Below are 19,034 nucleotides of genomic sequence, written 5' to 3' on the forward strand. Positions count from 1 at the left end.
TTTAAAATTCTTTACTACGCAATAGGTTTCCTTAGTACCGAAAAAAGAGAAGATTTTAAACCAGACCCCCATAAGGCCACACATTGAAATCCATAGATGGTATTATCTAGTATTCATTTTTCAGACTCTTGAGGTCAAGCCTAAATCCGCAGCCCCAGCAAGCGCCTCAGCAGTAAACGCCCAAAATGACTAAAACAGACATGGACTAGTTCATCACACATGAGCCCACGGAATTTGACAAAAAACATACACCCACGTACAAGATCAGTAAGAATTTAAACAAAAAGCGAAGAAGAGAGGAAGTATTATTTGCAGCGCTTCTCCACGATGTTCGCACCGTGCTCATCGTATTCCTTCTTGGAGATCCACATCTGGTGGAAAGTACCCAAACTGGCCAAGATACTTCCTCCGATCCAGGAGCCAAACCGGCGTTCAGCTGTATTACCTGGGGCCGAGACACGCACACGAGGTCCAGGGAACTGCGCCATCAATTCTTGGCTGAGACGATCTGTGAAGCCGTGAAGAAGACTGGAGGCACCTGTTACAACAACATTGCCCAGTAGATGGGGGCGAATATCAACATCTACACCACCCAATGACGCTTTGATCAGCTCGGGCAGCGTCTGAGCAGGTGTAGGAGCGGGGAAAATGGACTCTGGGTCAGGAATAGCAGCTTTGGCATCAAACAAGGATTCAACCACGCGGAAGCGGTCCACGCCGAACATCTGGTTGTATCCATCGGGGAACTCGAATGGGCGGCCAGGTGATGACCGGGCAGATTCCTCATTTGGTACACCATTGGGACCAGCGGCGGAGAGCTTATTAGGACCAGGCCAGACCTGAACGACACATTCCTTGAATTCAGAAAGAGTTCGCTCTTCCAAGAGGGCCCGGTAGGATGCGTCTGGAGCCTTGGCGACGGGGAAAGTCTTGTACTTGGCTTGTGGCTCCTGGCCAGCTTCAACGGCAGTCTTGGAGCTAATCAGATAATGAGGGGTGATAGTAATTGGCTGCGGGGAGTTCTTCTTGAATAATGCGCGGATTTGCGAGGAGATGTAATCTCCACCAAGCGGAGAATGCTGGACACCTCGCTTCAAGATCATACCGTCATGAACCGGTGTGATGGAAATGTTCGAGGCACCAATGTCGATAACGAGAGCGGAAGCTTTACCAGAAGCAAAACTGCAGAGTCATCGAATTAGTAAAAAAGGACCCAGATATCGCAAATGACCAGTCGTGTAAGGGTAGTAATTAGCACATACGCTGCAAGCACGCCACTCCGGGCCAGATAGAAAGCTGGGGTACCCCATTTCTCCATCGCGATTTCAATGGTCTTTTCGCGTGCTTTGGCCGGGTTCCATCCGGGCTCTGTCATCAACAATGGACTGTCGGCCAAGGGCTTCTCTTCCGTTTCCACCTCCATCTCCGTGGGAAGCTCCTCGCTGGGAATGTCGTTCAATCCGTTGTGAAATGGATTACCAGGCTTCGCGCCCGTAAGTCGTGAAGTGAATGAGTATTCCCACACCTTTTCTGCCATATCCCAATCTTCCACGATTCCATCCTTGCCGATCGGATTATAAATTGACAGGCCCGGGCGCGGTGTGACGAATACATCATCTCCAAATACCAATTTCTCCTGGCCATCGGCGTTGTATTTGCCGTAGTATGATGGGATTAGAGACTTCGGGGCGTCTTCTCCAGCGAACCCAGCGCGAGTGGTCGAATAGCCCGGATCGAGGACAATGGCCGAGACTTCATCTAAATTAATAAGTAAAAGGCATTAGCAATCATCCATGGTCACTTCTTGCTAGATAAAGGCGGATTGAGGTAGGCATTGAGGTCTGTGATGAGGACATGAAGACTAGGCGCATCGCGCCAAGGTACGTACCTCCACCATATTCGGCGGTTTGGGGTGGATTGGAAGGGTTCATGGTGATAGCGCAGAAAAAAGACGTAGCCCCAAAAAAGAAATCAATCGGTCCCTCGATATGTAAAGTGGTCTGAAACCATACGCAGTCGAGACAAGGGAGGGTAGGGAGAAGAGACGGTCTCTTTTGGTGCGGGAGCAGCTTTGGCGGAGAGCGAACTGATTGGGTCTGCTTGGCACTAAATGACCTCACCTTTCAGCTTTCAGCTTGCCGCCTCATTACATTTTCCACCTTGACCATCACCAGCAGCTTTATTGAACATTATACAAAAATGGATTCCGAAACAGATATCGCGCCAGAGTCTTTGTTTCGTCCTGCGAAGCGACGCAAGTTTGTACCGCGACGGCCACAAAGCACCGATGATCCAACCGCTACCGAGCCAGCCACGACTAGCCATGAAGTCGATACTCAAGTCGCTGATGTTCCGTCCCCTGGGGATCAAGATCAATCGGCGCAAACCGCAAATGTTGCTCGCCTTCGACGTCCGCATCAATCGCGAAGAGGAGGAATAGGATTTTCTGCCACTTCGCAACATGGCAACAATAGTAATCGACAGACGGCGCTGGTGTCTACGGAGGATATCGAGGCCGAACGGATACAAGCGATGGGCGATCGGTTCACAACATATACAGGCCAGTCCGAAGACGTGGATAAACATATGTATGGTTTTTTTTCTCTGCTCCCTCTCAATGTATCCGTTCGATAACCCGACTGACAAGATAAGGATGGCCTACATAGATTCCGAGATGGCTAAGCGATATAATCGCAGCCCGGTACTAGACAATATAGAAGCTCACAACAAGGAAGAATTACGGAGGATAGGTGAAAGTACCAAATCAGAAGCGCAGCGTGAGCCCGCATCACTGGGCAAATTACATGAAATCGACCTTGGCCAGGAGACGAAAATGCAGAACATCGCACGCACACAAGCAGCCACTCGACGACTAGTGGGTGACGAGGATTCTCCGACTACTGGTGATATTGAACCCCAGCCGGATCGCTCTGGCTCAGATAAAGTATGGCGCAAGCAAAAACGGCGCAACAGTGCTGACGTCGAACGCGACCGGCTTGTGGAAGAGGTATTGCGCGAAAGCAAACGTAAGTTTTGTCTTCTTCTTCTTGTCTTTGGAAATTCTGTCCCCTCCTAGTCCTTTCATATATCTTCATTATAGGACCGATTCTAACGTTGGCAGTCGATGTCTATGATGAACCAGAGGAGGAAATGTTGGCCGGTGACCAAGCGGCGGATGACCGGATTGCCGAGCAGTTCCGCCGGGACTTTATGGATGCCATTCAGTCTCGGCGACGGCTTCGAGCAACCCGCACCACCAAGACAGATAAAACAGAGGCTCCCAAGGGACCCAAGCTTGGAGGAAGTCGTAGCGCCCGAGCTGCTATGCGAGAGATGCAAACTAAGACTGGACAGAAGTGATCATTCAACCTTCTCACAGAAGACGAGATACATCTCACGTGGACTGTTTCTATTTCTAGCATCTCCCAATATCCTGGTATAACTCAATGCTACGCTGACACCTCTGGAATGGGAGAGCTTTCTTGTTTTTTTTTCTTGCTCCACTCCTGCCATATTGTCATATTTTGGGGACGATCGGCAGTGAGACATCTCATATGGCGACGCCACATCCCAATCCTATATAGTAGACAGGATGATGATGATGAGATGAATACGGGCCATGCCCGGGGGACCCAGGGCCAAAAGACATTATACGATGGAGCCAGACTTGTATGTTTATGGCTGTACGGAGTTACATGTTGATGTGCTTTTTTTTATTTTATAAAAAAAATCCCTGAATCTGGTAGCAATAGGATGTCTGGATCTGGTACGACAAGGTTGAAATGAGCTATAAATACTTATATGTAATCTATTTGTATGACCAAAGGAGTGATGAGCATTCTTTTTTAGTCATAGGCCAAACTCCTTAGAGAATAGGCGCCACCAGATTAAGTGAGGGCAAGAGCATGCGCATGTTAGTAGATGTCTCAGGTTGATGACAGCGGGTATGGCAGTACCACCAGCGGAGATTCATTCCTCAGTCTTTGTAAGTATTCGCTAGGTTACAAGTATTACGACCTTTGACATATTCATAGATAGATCCATTTTTGACATGTCTCCTCTTTGAAAAAAAATGAGAAGTACAGACTTGGTAGGTATAGACGTGCCTAGATGTGCAGGGTTCTCCGTGCATGGAATCCAGATCCTGCCAAGTTTGATCCACACTGTCTAGAACGCAAAGGCGATCGACACGTAAGTAGCTGTATGTGTGTGCCACTGTGTGGCGAGGGATATGATTTTGTTTGTTGTATTGAGAGAATGAAATTTTCATAGGTCCCTACATTATGTATAGGTATATGGATGTGATATCTACAACGGCCTCTTATTTTGGGGAATGTAATTCACATTTTTAAGCGCGCACACACTGTGTATTACATTCTGTATTAACCCGTACGGTGCCTTGCGTGGACAATGGGATGGTGGCGCTTTCACACCTGTTTTAGCTCCCTTTGCTGGTTCCGTGGCTGAACTTGGGCTCCCAGGCTCCACTATCTATCAAAACCTAAACCCTGTACTCCCCGTAAACATTGGACATTAGGGGGTGAATTAGGGGATGAAGAGATTTAGACAACTTTGGCCTGGATATAGAATTGACTGTAGAGTAGACAGATCTATATAAACTTCCACCTTGTAGAGTAGAACTGTAACACTGCACAGCCCGCCCATACGAAGTCACAAAACTTGAAGTCCAAATTTGGTATTTCTCCATGCTTGATTTAGGAAATTATCAATATTAAAATAAATAAAAAACCATCGAATCAATCAATATGGATTCATTAAGCCAATCAACGTCTTTCTCGTCGAGGTCTGGATTCTACTCTGAAACGGGGCTAGGGCCAATCATTGGCGTCAGGGGCTGATCACTTACTCCCTGCACCTGTTTCTTCCTTCTCCCTCTCATTTTATCCACAAGAGGGGTTTGTCCATTCGCTTCCAGACTCTCTCACTCTCTACCTCTTACTCTCCCTTGTCAATATTTTACACTCATTCTTTGTTATTTCGACTTTCGTTATCACTTTTCCAGTTCGAGGAAGAGGAAGAAAAAAAAACACAGATATCCCGCTTCTCACAACAGGTTGATCCTGTCTGATACCCGCGTCGTCCTTCGCTCATACGACCTCTGCAACTAAATTCCTCGAACCTTGACCCGCTCCTTCATGATTCCCGGATCCTTTCGACCTGTGACGATTCCGGAACGGCTTTGAGGGTCGTCGATATGCGATCCCTCCTCTGGGCCCTGTTGGGTCTGAGCGTGGTTCCCCAGGTGTTCGCCGGGGACACGCTTAGCACCAAGGGTTTTCAACTGTGCATGACAGATTCATCAATCAAGGTCGACCAACTTGATATTTCCTACTCACGCTCAACGAGAGCTCTGACCTTCGACGTGGCTGGTTCCAGCTCGAAGCAACAGAAAGTCAACGCGACTTTGACAGTGACCGCGTATGGCAACCAAATCTACTCTAAATCTTTTAATCCGTGTGGTGATGATGTCCACGTCGCCAAGCTTTGTCCGGGTAAGTACATATCAGAGACACTCGTGGTCTATTTAAATCGACAAGGATGGACAATGGGCTAACACAAGAGAAACATTAGTGAGCGCCGGCTCTTTTTCCGCACAGGGACAAATCAACGTCCCCGCCGACTACGCCAGTGAAATTCCCTCAATCGCTTTCAGTATCCCCGATCTTGACGGCCAGGCAAAGCTCGTTCTACAGTCATCCGAGAGCGACGAAAACCTGGCATGCGTTGTTTCCCAATTGTCTAATGGAAGGTCAACCAATGTGAAAGGGGTGGCTTGGGCCTCAGCTGGAGTTGCGGCAGGTGCCCTAGCTCTAAGTGGTATCTCCGCTATGGGAGCCGCTGGACACCCTGGTGCATCATCATCCAGCCCAGGTTTTGGAGACGTGATGGGTTGGTTCCACACAATGGCTACCAATGGTATGCTGAGTGTCAGCTATCCCACCGTTTACACCAGTTTTTCTAGGAATTTTGCTTGGAGCACGGGCCTCGTTTCTTGGGACGGCCTGCAGAACTCCATTGACAGCTTCCGCCAATCCACTGGCGGAAACCTTACCAACGAGAATCTAGCCTACCTGACCAGTCTGAATGGTGGTAGTACTAATTCTTCCTCCACCAAGCGAAGTTTGGATATCATGCGCCGTTCAGTTCAATTGATCCCCCGATCGGACTCGAATAGCAGCAGCAGCACATCGGAGGTGGACAGGTTGAAAGAACTGGCCGAGGAGCTGATGATCCCTTCAGCTAACATTTTTATGACGGTGCTCTTAATTTTCGCGATCGTTGTTGGTGTTGTCATCGTTGGAATCCTCCTCTTCAAGGTCATCCTGGAGCTTTGGGCTTTGTACGGCAGACCATCAGATAAGCTGACCACCTTCCGGAAGGACTATTGGGGGTTGATGGGACGAACCATAACCAACATGGTCTTGATCTTGTACAGTATTTGGGTGATGTACTGTATCTATCAACTGAAGAATGGTGATTCATGGGCGGCAAAGTTACTGGCAGCCGTGACCTTGGTAGTCTTCACTCTGCTCTTGGCGGGTTTTGCCTGCCGTATCTTCTACATGGCTCGCAAGTACAAGAAGACTGAAGGTGACACCGCTGCTCTCTATGACAACAAAGAGACGTGGCGCAAGTACAGCCTCTTTTACGACAACCTCAAGAAGGATTTCTGGTGGCTCTTTGTACCAGTCATCATCTATGCTTTGGTTAAGGGGTGCATCATTGCCGGTGCGCAGGGCCATGGTCTGTTCCAAAGTGCTGGTCAATTGGTCTGTGAGGCCCTGCTGCTTGGACTTCTAGTGTGGAATCGCCCTTATGCCCGAAAATCTACAATGGGAATTAACATTACCATTCAAATCGTGCGGGTTCTATCTGTTGCTTGTGTATTGGTCTTTGTTGATGAGCTAAAGCTCTCTCAAACCACGAAGACTGTGACTGGAATTGTCCTCATTGTCGTTCAGTCGGTTCTTACAGCTGTCCTTGCGATATTGATTGCTGTTAACGCCATGATTTCTCTATTCCGTGAGAATATCCATGAAAAGCGAAGAAAGGAAGCCGAGAAAGCCAACCGTGACTTGGATGATCTCACTCCCTTGGATGCTCGTGATTCTCTCTTGATTGATCACCCCGAAAGGAGAGATATCACAGAGATGAGCAAATTCAACTTCACCGGGCCGTATGAGCCTTACCGGGATAACCCCAACCGCCCTGATTCCGCTGGCAGTAAGGATCGTTTGGTATATGCAGACTATGGTGTCGCACATAGCCGTTCTTCCAGCCATGAATCCCGACATGACGGTCGCCACAGCCCACCTATTGAGGGCCAGAAACCAACAACCTTTGGTATGGCATACTAGCACGCTTTCAGATGATTCCCAGAACTCTTTTACTTGGTCCATTCCTTCTTTCTATCTCCTACCTTCATCACCTTCCTCCTATCTTGTTCTTCAGCCTGGGGGTTTGCTTCGTTCTTTATTTGGTTTCGCTTAGCGTGTTCGACTGGCGGATTGGCTTGTTTCTCTCCACCGTATTGGATGGTCGTGGTTTACCATGATCTATCATTTTCTCTCTCTACATATCCGTGTCCCTCTCTTATACTCTTTTCTAGATTTCCACCTTCTCTCTCATATTCTCATATTCAGCGTCTTTACAATCTTTTATAAATCCTGTGATTCCGATATATCTTTGACCACCAAAACCCTGCGTCGATTCTTTGTACATGTTTATAGAAATTTACTACCAACAAATCCTTTCCAAATAAATTCGTTCTCCCAATTAATATTCGCAGGGCCAGCAATTTAATGTTTGATGAAGAGTTTACATTCATTTACTAGGTCTACAGTAGTATGCTCCTGAAAAAAAGGTCAAATGTGCATGGCTTAGCACTTTGGTACGTAGATAGTACAAGAAGGGGATTGCGATCGCCACCTTATTCTTTCAACAACTTGATCATTTGGATAAACCAAGGAGGAAAAGAAAAGAAAAGGAAAACATCACGGGAAAGGTTGAGAAAGACAGGAAAATACAAAGAACCACATCCCATTAGGCTTGCCAGTCCACAAAATGGCATCGCATAGAAGAACTATCAACTCAATGAAGAATCATTTCCGAAATCCACCTTAAAAGAGATTCCCACATAGGCGAACAAGAAAAAAAAAGTGCGAAGAAAAAAGCAGACCATGAAATACTGGGGGGGGGGGAAGAAGGGGAAGACAAAAAATAAATTGAATCGTATCAGCGAGAATAGGGGTGGAAGCCACGGTGCCCTCCTCGGCCACCACCGCGGTAGTTAGCACCTGGCTTGCCAGCGTTTCGAGGTCCAGTGGGAGCGTTGGCAGGAGCAGTGCTCGGTTGAGCGGCAGATCCTGCGTCAAGAGGCAAGTTAGTTGAAGAAAAGGCGGTGGGTAGTCTTCGCATGGGAAACGACGGATAACGATTGATGCTGACGACGGGGGTCATACCTTGGGGCCCCGAAGGAATATTAGGTTGTGGCACTTCATCGTACATTCCCTCCCAGGAGGTCGGGCCACCTTGTTGATAGGGAGAGAAAGCGCGGCCATCCATCTGGCGACGGACTTGTTGTTGCTCATACTTCTGTTGTTCGAAGGCGATCTGTTCCTGGGCGTTGTAACCTGGTCCAGTTGCCTGGCGGTTGTAGGCAGCATTGGGACCGGGGCTGGCGCTTCCATTACCACCATTGCCCTGGCCGGGGTTCTGCATTGGTTGCATCATGGAAGATGGGTTCATCATGGGCATACTGGCCTGGGATCCTGGGCTCTGAGGGTTAGGGCTCATGCTGCCTTGCTGCTGCTGGTTACCCATTCCCTTCATTTGCTGCTGTTGCTGTTGCTGTTGCTGCTGCATCTGCTGCATCTGCTGCATCATGGCAGGGTTCATACCAGCCATACCCATTCCTGGGGGCATTCCCTGGCCCTGGCCAGTCATGGCCATCTGCTGCTGCATCATGGCAAAGTATTGCTGCATACGTTGCCAGTACTGTGCCATCATCTGTGGAGTCATACCACCATTCATGCCTTGTTGAGCTCCTTGTTGCTGTTGATCTCCGCCGCCGCTGCCGCCACCACCACCACCACCACCACCACCTCCTCCGCCGTTACCTCCGTGGTTCATGTCGCGGAAACCTCCATCTCGGCCGCCTCGGCGACCACCTCTGTCCTCATCGCGCAGATTACCGCGGGGCTGAGCCTTCTTTACCTCAATGGCCTTACCTAGAATTTCGAGAGGACGGGAAAGTGCATTTTCGACGGCAGTTTCACTATCGAAGGTTACGAAGCCGAATCCACGAGGACGACCAGTATCCTTATCGATCATGAGAGTTGCATCCACGACTCGGCCGAATTGCATGAAGAACTGCTTGAAATCTTGTTCTGTAGCTTCTTGGCTGACACCACCAACGAAGATCTTGCTGGTCTTTTCTTGCTCGTCACGCGGGATGGCACGCTTTGGGTCGATCTTGAAGACAGTGTAAGTTGAGGATCCTTATATCAGAAGTCACAATGCCAATGAATCTTACAATCTTGCCATCCAAATAATGCTCTTTAACCATGACAGTGTTCACGGTCTTAGGGTCCCGGAAGGTCAGGAAGCCAAAGCCACGAGAGCGGCCTGTGGCACTGTCTCGCATGACTGTACACTCCTGGACCTCGCCAAACTGCGAGAAATAATCCCGAAGGGATTCTGCTAAGAATTAGAAACCAAAGTGCATCATACAACTGTGCTTCATTGGTAAGATACATACGATCTGTAGTTTCCCAGTTCAAACCGCCAATAAACATTTTCCTAGCCACGAGGATTAGTTGCAACTCAAAGCCTTAACCATCATTTCAATGCTATAACAGTCACAGTGCAGAAACATAAATGCAACTGGGGCCCAAGACAAAGGGCATTGGATATGGGCTCTGGCTAAAGCGCTGGTGGTGCTAAGCTGCTATTCATGGATACAGCTAAATGCGTGACTGTCTGGGAGGGCCATGATTTTGGGGTGGCTGTAGACGCCGATCGAACACGACCGATGTACAGACATAATCCATGTTTTCATCTGGTTTACACGAGTCCGAGGCTCGTAGACCGCCCATGTCCTTCTCTTGCTGGGATAATCTCTTTTCTGTATCTTCATTTTTTGGGGTTCTTGACTCCGAGGCATGGAGGGAGGCAGGATAGAGGGCGAAAGGCGAAAAAGTTCAGGCGGAATAAGTGAATTGTCACAGTCTTTTGTCTCCAATTTGAGGAGAGCATATGCTTAACAGTCCCCAAGCTAACTTAGGCTTGATAAACTTGCATCAGACAGCGTTGCTACTTCTTGATCTGCACTATCAACGTATATCGACAAGAAGCTATATAGCATCGCTGTACTATATATAGTCGCCTGCATTAAACTGTTCGTAGAGACCGGTTTCTTGTCAAAGTTTCGCAACCGCTGTGCCAATCTTCCTTAGTGAAAGGATTCTGGACAGGCTTTTTCCCTCCACCCGCCTCTTCCTCCGTCTCTTTGAATTTTGATTGCGTTTCTGTCTGATAGCAAGTTCTGAAGGTTGACCGCTGAAATAATTTAGGGGCAAAGCTCGCAAATGTGTCTCCCAGAGTCCTTCTGTGGATGCCCTCGATACCGCATTCCAGATTTTCACGATTAGATGCCGGGTACATAGAAATCCCTTTTCTAGCACCTCCCCCGTGATATTTGGTTTATGATTGCCAGAGACCCAGATCATCCTTCCTCACTTTGTTTCACAGAGATATCGTTTTCAAAGTCCCAATGGTATCATAATCGGTTCCTCCCCCAGAAGCTGCATTTATCTAGCATTCAATGCCACCCAGACACACGAAAGAGATAGCCAGATAACCCACCCCTGAATAGAATCGAAATCAAGTGCACCATGGGGGATCATGAACTTACCCGTCTTCCTTAATTCCAGTTCCGTGCGAGTCATTATCGGCGGGGGTAGCTGCGGCGGGGTTGCTGTAGGTAGCTTCTGACCCATTTTGGTAGTCCGTACCATAATTCTGCGGGGGCATCGCATGTGTCGTATAAATGTCAGTGGGAGCAGGGTCGTAGCTCTGAGGAATTGAATCATATGCAGGCTGAGCAGGAGCCGCCGAAGGGGCCAGCTCTGCGGGCTCAGGGTTCGGAGCCTCTACTACAGCTGTAGTGCGAGTCGTCGATTCATCGGCATCATAACTATTGTAGAAGAGATCGATTGTCAGGTATGTCCAGTTATATTTTAAGAAAACAGTCCGGGAGATTGCGCATACAGGTCAGCGAAGAGATCATCTTCTAGGCCCTCCTGGTCGGCCATGGCGCATAAGACTCAAGGATTGAGCAGGTAAAAGATGTTCGAGGAATGCAATTGGAAAAGTGAAGGATAAAAAAGGGGGTTCAGGGAATTGTCAAAAGTAAAATCTTCTAAGAGACGAAAAATCAAATTGGTGACGAAGAGGTGGAGAAATGAGAGTTGGCCGAGAGCAAGTTGAACCTTGGGCTAGGGGGCGGTAACTTTGATTATCAAATTATTCTGCCCCCCTACATTAGGAATGCGCGGCACCACTTTAACTTTGGAAGCTAAACCGTCTCACTAGTTATGAGACCAACTCTACAAAAATCCTTGTCTTTGCCCTGATTTACATCGGATCTGGGGCTTGAAACAACCTCCTTTGTTTTATTATCAGGAAAGACCCACTATGTCTTACTGAGTTGAAACTGCTCCCGTGAGAGGAGACCAAGAATATAAGCTGGGGCGCCCCGCATTCAACCTCCGCTAACTACAGAGAGAGAGCGCGCGCGCACTTCTATCATCTTGGTAGCAATCATGGCAAACAAGAAAACTCACCAGGTAAGTTTTTTGACAGCTGAATTTTTTTCAATCGTTTCACATTACTAATCAATTGCATCTTGTATAGGAAATGGTTCAAGTTGGTTCGTGTTTTCCCCCGGCCGCAGCTTCCTTTAGGGTCCGTACCCGGTAGCTAACATAGCTTACCCCGGTGATTTCAGATAACTCCGAGTATGTAGACGGGATACTTTTCTACTTGATCAGACAATTATACTGACGGACGGTTATTGAAGACGTGCAGATTCTCCTTTCTGGGCTGGCCGGTCCGTATCCCTGAATCGATCAACCCCAAAGCTGCATGGCCAGAACACCGTAGTCGGTGCTTCCTATTCCCATGCCAATATTGTACAGTATGTATTCCAGGTTCAATGATAGGAAGGTCTCAAGATATCATGATCAAGGCCGTGTTGACGTGAAGGTTCTTGAACAGAGGTACCCCATCCAATCCCCATTCCCGCCCCAGAACGCCCCCGAAGCCGTCCGCCACCAATGCGCCCTCGCATCTGGCTCACCGATCCGGGAATGTCGCCTCCCCTCCACGAGATCCATACGCCATAATGAGCTCGGGAGTAGACGAGTGGAGCCGTGATCCAACTGAAGACGACGAGGACGAAGATGACGAAATTGTGTATGATGACGATGAAGACGAGTTTGGGCTTCCGAGCTTGGCGAGTATGAGGAGAAAGAAAATACCTTCTTCTTCGAAAGCCAAGAATATCGACCCGGGTGGAGCTGTGGGAGGATTTCCTGGCTCCCTAGGATTTGGGCTTTCAAGTAACAACCGCCAACGAGCAAATAGCTCAGACATCGCCGAGGAACGTGGCACCCCCATGTATCCTACAGCACGAAAGGGCGACGGAAAGATCCTTCGCCCTCAATATAAAGATATCTTACAAGGTTTGCAGGCCTCCCAGAAGCTATATTGTTAATGAAGGATGCTTACGTGGAAACCAGACCCCGCAAATGCTTTGAACCTCATCAGTCATACCGCCCCGCCTACGAATGCATCCCCTAAGGAGAGGGAAATCCATACAAGCCGCATATCTCGAATAAACAAGTTCAAGCGCATTCTTCAGGCAAGCACAGTCTCTCTTACCGAGCTCCGGGATTTGGCATGGTCTGGAGTTCCCGAGGAAGTCAGGCCCATGACCTGGAAACTTTTACTCGGCTATCTACCTACCAATAGCGAAAGACGTATCTCTACGTTGGAAAGAAAGCGCAAAGAATACTTGGATGGAGTCAGACAGGCATTTGACCGTGGGAGTGGAGCGGCTTCAAATCCTCCGGCTTCGAGCACAAAGCGTGGCAGGGGACTGGATGAGGCAGTTTGGCATCAAATCAGTATCGATGTGCCACGAACAAGCCCACATATTCCCCTCTATGGGTACGAAGCCACCCAGCGGTCTTTGGAGCGCATCCTATATGTTTGGGCCATTCGGCACCCGGCCAGTGGATATGTTCAAGGAATCAACGACTTGGTGACACCGTTTTGGCAAGTGTTCTTGGGAGTATATATCACAGACCTCAATGTTGAAGAGGGTATGGATCCGGGTCAGTTACCACGAAGTGTGCTTGATGCAGTCGAAGCCGATACGTTCTGGTGTATTACCAAGCTGTTGGATGGAATTCAAGATAATTATATCTATGCCCAACCTGGAATTCACAGGCAAGTTCGAGCACTGCGTGACCTGACGAAGCGTATCGACTCTGCACTTGCAAAACATCTTGAGAACGAAGGCGTAGAATTCATGCAATTCAGTTTTCGGTGGATGAATTGCTTGCTGATGCGGGAAATGAACATCAAGAACACGATACGCATGTGGGATACGTATATGGTATGTCCTGTCTTTCTATGGACACTCTTTATTTGTCTTTTATTTGTATGATACTAACAGACGGATTAGGCGGAGGAGCAGGGCTTCTCACGATTTCATCTATATGTATGCGCCGCTTTTCTGGTCAAATGGACGGACCAGCTGGTCAAAATGGACTTTCAGGTAAGTGACCTTCTCACTATTCGTCGTGCTGGCTATAAGTTCGGTTTAATATGAAGTGCTTTAATCTAACCATCGAACAGGAAGTTATGATGTTCTTACAAGCATTACCAACGAGAGACTGGACCGAGAAAGACATTGAGCTTTTACTAAGCGAGGCGTTTATCTGGCAGAGTCTATTCCAAGATTCTGCCGCTCATCTTCGACCTGCTGGTGATACGCCTCCTGAAAGTGGTATCTTTTATTGATAGTAATCATAATTCATCATTCTATTACGAACTGTGCCTGACAAGGGCGACCCGGCCATAATCAGTTGAAGTGGATTCCCTTCTGGTTGAAGGCCCACAGCATCTTCAAAAACTCGTTCTCATCACACATTCTTGCGCGCTTATCGGCCAGACCAGTCTCATCCTCCAGAACCTGTCGCACCTTTTCACGTACCAGCTCCCCAACCTTCCCGCGCTTCTTGCGTGGGGTCTTATTCTTGAGGGCTTGCTCAAGACGAGCATTAGTCTCTTCTTTGAAGAAATCGGGGACATCATCGTCATCCATATCCATGACCTCCTCATCCACTTCTTCCGTCTCTTGTTCTTGTTCTATATCCATTCCATCTCCACCGGCCTCTTCAACGGGGCCATCCTCCACGGGGATATCATTTTGAGCACACCAGGTCCGATAATTCGCTTCCAGCATGGTCATAATGCTAGTTGTACCAAGGAAACTGGCTCGCAGGGTCTTGTTCTTACGAACAAATGCAATGCGCAACAAGCCGTCCCACTCCTCGTAATTAATTTGTGGCCGCGGCACCTTGGGAACCATGCGAATGACACTGGACTCGACCAATGGTGGGGGCTTGAAGTTGTTCTTGCCGACCTTCATAATATGATCAATCTTCGCCCACATTTGTGCATTGACGGAGAGTCGACTGTAGAGCTTATCGCCTGGTTTAGCAAACAGACGCAGGGCAAATTCACGCTGAAACCTATCAACAGCAATGTATGTCAGTATAGATCTAAAGAAAAAGAAGACTCGTTCACCAAAAATAATTGCCACTGTTGAATAAAAACATACATAAGAATGCAGACGCGGGGAGCGGGCAGGGTCGCCAATAGCTTGAATGTGAGAGGGGAGGAGATCTATGGGGAAAGTCAGCTAATTCGAGCATTCGATTGATATTTGTGAAATAATATCCATACCTGGTAGGGTGTGTTGCTAATGCAAACGTCGAAGTATGGGAGTTCTGTCTTCATCACGTCTCCGAGAATCACCTCCAGACGCTTCTGTGCAGGAGTACCCTGAAAACGCTTGGTGACCTCAGCTGCCATTCGAGGATCCAATTCCACCGCAATGACCTTCTTTGCTTGGTCCAAGATCTTTGCTGTCAAGTTTCCGGTACCGGGACCGATTTCAAGGACGATATCGCTCTGTTTGAGATCGGCTTTGTTGACAATTCTATATAAGAACGAAAAAGATTAGTTTGGACGTGTCCCAAAAGGCTCATGGAGCTTCACTTCACTTACTGTTCGGCAATACCAGGGTTCTTCAAGACGTGTTGACCAATATCTGTATTCATCTTGAAAATGCTGTGGGCCTTTGCGGCGGCGTCAGAATTCGCATTGTTGCGCTTTTGAGGTTTGACTTTAGGCATTTTGAGTCAATGGCCCAATAATCCCCGGTGGAAATTTCGACTGGGTATATAATTCCAAGATTGAGGCAGAAGACCAGGGCCTAGAGTTTGGGGGGTCGATGTCACAGTGGGCAACTTTTTTTCTTTTTGCGATAAGATTGTCGGCGCCGGGTCTACTTTTCTACGACGGAACTCACTTTAATGCTTCATCTCTCTCCCCACCACTTTTAGCTCTTCGTGCCCATAATGGCGTCCGGACGAAAAGATTTTCTTAGCCAACCGGCTCCGGAGAACTATGTTGCGGGCCTGGGTCGTGGTGCGACCGGTTTCACCACGCGATCTGATCTAGGGCCTGCCCGCGAAGGCCCGACACCCGAACAAATCCAAGCAGCTTTAACAAAGCGAGCCCAGCTTCTTGGAGCTGCTGCGCCGACCGCCTATGGTAATCAGTCGCGTGAAAAGGGAGGCAAGGAAGACAAAGAGGAGGAAGACGATGAGCGTTTTCAGGACCCGGATAATGAGACGGGGCTGTTTGCCTACGGTCAATTTGACCAAGAAGATGACGAGGCAGATCGCATTTACCAGGAGGTAGACGAGAAGATGGACAGGCGTCGGAAAGCTCGCAGGTTAGTTTCACCCCTTCAACCCCCACACAGGACATCTTGTTCATCGGGAAAAGTCCCGGTTATTTGGATAGAATTGCCGACCTGAAACGTTCGCCACCTACAGGGAAGCTCGAGAACAACAAGAGCGTGATGACTACGAACGGAAGAACCCCAAAATTCAACAACAATTCGCCGATTTGAAACGATCTCTTGCTGCGGTCTCCGAAGACGACTGGGCCAACCTCCCCGAGGTTGGTGATTTGACAGGCAAGAATCGACGAGCTAAGCAGAATTTGAGACAACGATTCTACGCAGTTCCTGATAGTGTCATTGCCGGTGCTAGGGACTCGGCCCAATTCGATACAACTGTTGCCGAAGATGGTGCTCAGCCTGGCGAAGAGGGTGACGATGGGACTATGACGAACTTCGCAGACATCGGCGCAGCGCGTGATAAGGTGTTGAAAGTGCGACTAGATCAGGCCGCTTTGGGCTCAACCGCCGAGAGCGCAAGCTCTGGGAGTGCTACTAGTATCGATCCCAAGGGCTATCTTACTAGTCTCACACAATCAGAGGTGAAGGCTGGAGAAGTCGAAGTCGGTGATATCAAGCGTGTTCGCGTCCTGTTGGAATCCGTTACCAAGACAAATCCTAAGCATGCCCCCGGCTGGATTGCGCTTGCACGTCTTGAGGAGCTTGCCGGTCGTATTGTTGCAGCCAGGAATATTATCGCTAAGGGCTGTGAACTGTGTCCAAAGAGTGAAGATGGTTGGCTGGAAAATATCCGAATGAACGAAGGCCATAATGCTAAAGTCATTGCTGCCAACGCCATTAAAAACAACGACCACTCCACTAGGCTTTGGACCGAGGCCATGAAACTCGAGACAGATATCCGAGCCAAGAAGAACGTGTTGCGACAGGCTATTCTCCATATCCCTCAATCAGTTCAGATCTGGAAAGAAGCTGTCAATCTAGAGGATGACCCCGCCGATGCACGTCTCCTCCTAGCCAAGGCCGTGGAAATAATTCCTCTGTCAGTTGAGTTGTGGCTAGCTCTTGCTCGACTAGAGTCACCAGAAAACGCACAGAAAGTTTTGAATGCAGCTCGTAAGGCTGTCCCCACTAGTTATGAAATTTGGATTGCTGCAGCTCGTCTTCAAGAACAAATGGGTACATTTGAAAGAATTAATGTCATGAAGCGTGCCATCCAATCCCTCGCTCGTGAAAACGCCATGTTGAAACGAGAGGAATGGATTGCAGAAGCTGAAAAATGCGAAGACGAAGGTGCCATTCTCACATGTGGTTCAATTATTCGCGAAACGCTTGGATGGGGTCTCGACGAAGACGACGACCGTAAGGATATCTGGATGGACGATGCCAAATCTTGCATTGCTCGAGGTAAATATGAAACCGCACGAGCGATTTATGCATATGCACTACGGGTTTTTATCAATCGGCGCTCTATATGGCTTGCTGCTGCTGATTTGGAGCGTAATCATGGTGGCAAAGAAGCTCTGTGGCAGGTTCTTGAGAAAGCTGTCGAAGCATGCCCCCAGAGCGAGGAGCTTTGGCTGCAACTTGCCAAAGAAAAGTGGCAGTCTGGAGAAATCGACGATGCCCGACGAGTACTTGGTCGTGCCTTCAATCAAAATCCCAACAATGAAGACATCTGGCTTGCAGCTGTCAAGCTTGAGGCTGATGCAAAGCAAACAGACCAAGCACGAGAATTGCTGTCTACAGCTCGCAGAGAAGCTGGAACAGACCGTGTCTGGGTCAAGAGTGTTGCCTTTGAACGGCAGCTCGGCAATTCTGACGACGCATTGGACCTTGTTAACCAAGGATTACAGCTGTACCCCAAGGCGGATAAGCTTTGGATGATGAAGGGACAAATATACGAAGCTCAAAAGAAGTTTCCCCAGGCACGAGAAGCATATGGAACTGGTACTCGGGCCTGCTCAAAGTCAGTACCGCTATGGCTACTGGCGTCACGGCTGGAAGAGAAGGCCGGTGCTGTGGTTCGTGCCCGATCTGTACTGGACCGAGCACGTCTGGCTGTACCGAACAACGCCGAGCTCTGGACAGAGAGTGTTCGTGTGGAACGTCGGGCAAACAACCTCGGCCAAGCCAAGGTTTTGATGGCGAAGGCATTGCAAGAGGTACAGGCTTCAGGTCTACTCTGGAGCGAGGGCATCTGGCATCTCGAGCCTCGCGCTCAACGCAAGGCGCGCAGTCTTGAAGCCATTAAGAAGGTGGATAATGACCCTATCTTATTCATTACAGTTGCCCGAATTTTCTGGGGCGAGCGAAGACTGGAGAAAGCTATGACTTGGTTCGAGAAGGCGATCGTTTCAGATAGTGACTATGGCGATGGCTGGGCTTGGTACTACAAGTTCTTGTTGCAACACGGCACAGAGGTTGGTCTACCCTTAATATCTCTCAATATACGAAATGGCATAAATGCTAATGTCTTCACTTTACAGGATAAACGATCGGATGTCATTTCAAAGTGTGTTTCTACGGAGCCTAAGCATGGCGAGGTATGGCAATCTATTGCTAAAGACCCAGCCAATGCATACAAGTCGTCAGACGAGATCTTGAAGATTGTAGCCAGTACGATCAACTAAGGTCTTCCTTTTGCTTCCTTGTTTATGATGTACCACCATGCGGCGTTTTTGGGATATGATGACGCTTGAGATTTTCCTACAGTGGATAAATGCATAGTTAAAGTCGTGAATCGAATTCATATGGGTATCGAGCAAGCATGGCATCTCCATGCTGGTAGAAACCATGGCCATCGTTTTTGCTTTTTTAATATTTTGGGCAAAACCGCTCGCCTCCAACCGTTGCTGGCGCCGACCTTTTTCCGTAGAAAAGGCTACTGTACATCGTAGATTTAAGACAAAATAAAACATAAGAGGGAAAAGTAGTCGAGGGCCATGCC

General features: G+C 48.5%; 7 protein-coding genes across 7 annotated transcripts; 4 read left to right on the plus strand and 3 right to left on the minus strand.

Annotated features, from left to right (window-relative positions):
* Positions 1-305: 305 nt before the first annotated feature.
* On the minus strand, positions 306-1,931 carry N7478_000402 (actin family protein; the record flags this gene model as incomplete). Its single annotated transcript, XM_056916618.1, has 3 exons — positions 306-1,182; positions 1,263-1,758; positions 1,889-1,931. The coding sequence occupies 3 exons, from the start codon at positions 1,929-1,931 to the stop codon at positions 306-308; spliced, it is 1,416 nt and encodes a 471-aa protein (XP_056784498.1).
* Positions 1,932-2,199: 268 nt separating this feature from the next.
* N7478_000403 (telomere length and silencing 1 family protein) lies at positions 2,200-3,360 on the plus strand (the record flags this gene model as incomplete). The annotated part of the gene is made up of 3 exons (XM_056916619.1): positions 2,200-2,588; positions 2,653-3,026; positions 3,122-3,360. 3 exons carry the CDS (start codon positions 2,200-2,202, stop codon positions 3,358-3,360), a joined length of 1,002 nt encoding a protein of 333 aa, XP_056784499.1.
* A 1,855-nt stretch (positions 3,361-5,215) lies between these two features.
* Positions 5,216-7,379, plus strand: N7478_000404 (transient receptor potential ion channel family protein; the record flags this gene model as incomplete). Its single annotated transcript, XM_056916620.1, has 2 exons — positions 5,216-5,513; positions 5,593-7,379. The coding sequence occupies 2 exons, from the start codon at positions 5,216-5,218 to the stop codon at positions 7,377-7,379; spliced, it is 2,085 nt and encodes a 694-aa protein (XP_056784500.1).
* An 877-nt stretch (positions 7,380-8,256) lies between these two features.
* On the minus strand, positions 8,257-11,336 carry N7478_000405 (RNA-binding protein; the record flags this gene model as incomplete). Its single annotated transcript, XM_056916621.1, has 5 exons — positions 8,257-9,495; positions 9,557-9,720; positions 9,782-9,822; positions 10,937-11,218; positions 11,293-11,336. 5 exons carry the CDS (start codon positions 11,334-11,336, stop codon positions 8,257-8,259), a joined length of 1,770 nt encoding a protein of 589 aa, XP_056784501.1.
* Positions 11,337-11,846: 510 nt separating this feature from the next.
* N7478_000406 (GTPase-activating protein GYP1) lies at positions 11,847-14,112 on the plus strand (the record flags this gene model as incomplete). Its single annotated transcript, XM_056916622.1, has 8 exons — positions 11,847-11,870; positions 11,938-11,953; positions 12,032-12,041; positions 12,104-12,220; positions 12,301-12,767; positions 12,825-13,705; positions 13,775-13,867; positions 13,948-14,112. The coding sequence occupies 8 exons, from the start codon at positions 11,847-11,849 to the stop codon at positions 14,110-14,112; spliced, it is 1,773 nt and encodes a 590-aa protein (XP_056784502.1).
* Positions 14,113-14,173: 61 nt separating this feature from the next.
* Positions 14,174-15,512, minus strand: N7478_000407 (dimethyladenosine transferase; the record flags this gene model as incomplete). Its single annotated transcript, XM_056916623.1, has 4 exons — positions 14,174-14,846; positions 14,936-15,000; positions 15,061-15,316; positions 15,385-15,512. 4 exons carry the CDS (start codon positions 15,510-15,512, stop codon positions 14,174-14,176), a joined length of 1,122 nt encoding a protein of 373 aa, XP_056784503.1.
* A 225-nt stretch (positions 15,513-15,737) lies between these two features.
* On the plus strand, positions 15,738-18,717 carry N7478_000408 (U4/U6-U5 snRNP complex subunit PRP6; the record flags this gene model as incomplete). Its single annotated transcript, XM_056916624.1, has 3 exons — positions 15,738-16,117; positions 16,221-18,507; positions 18,574-18,717. 3 exons carry the CDS (start codon positions 15,738-15,740, stop codon positions 18,715-18,717), a joined length of 2,811 nt encoding a protein of 936 aa, XP_056784504.1.
* Positions 18,718-19,034: the final 317 nt, after the last annotated feature.

Source organism: Penicillium angulare, assembly GCF_028827245.1.
Source record: "Penicillium angulare strain IBT 27051 chromosome Unknown utg000001l_segment0_segment0, whole genome shotgun sequence".
NCBI lineage: Eukaryota > Fungi > Ascomycota > Eurotiomycetes > Eurotiales > Aspergillaceae > Penicillium > Penicillium angulare.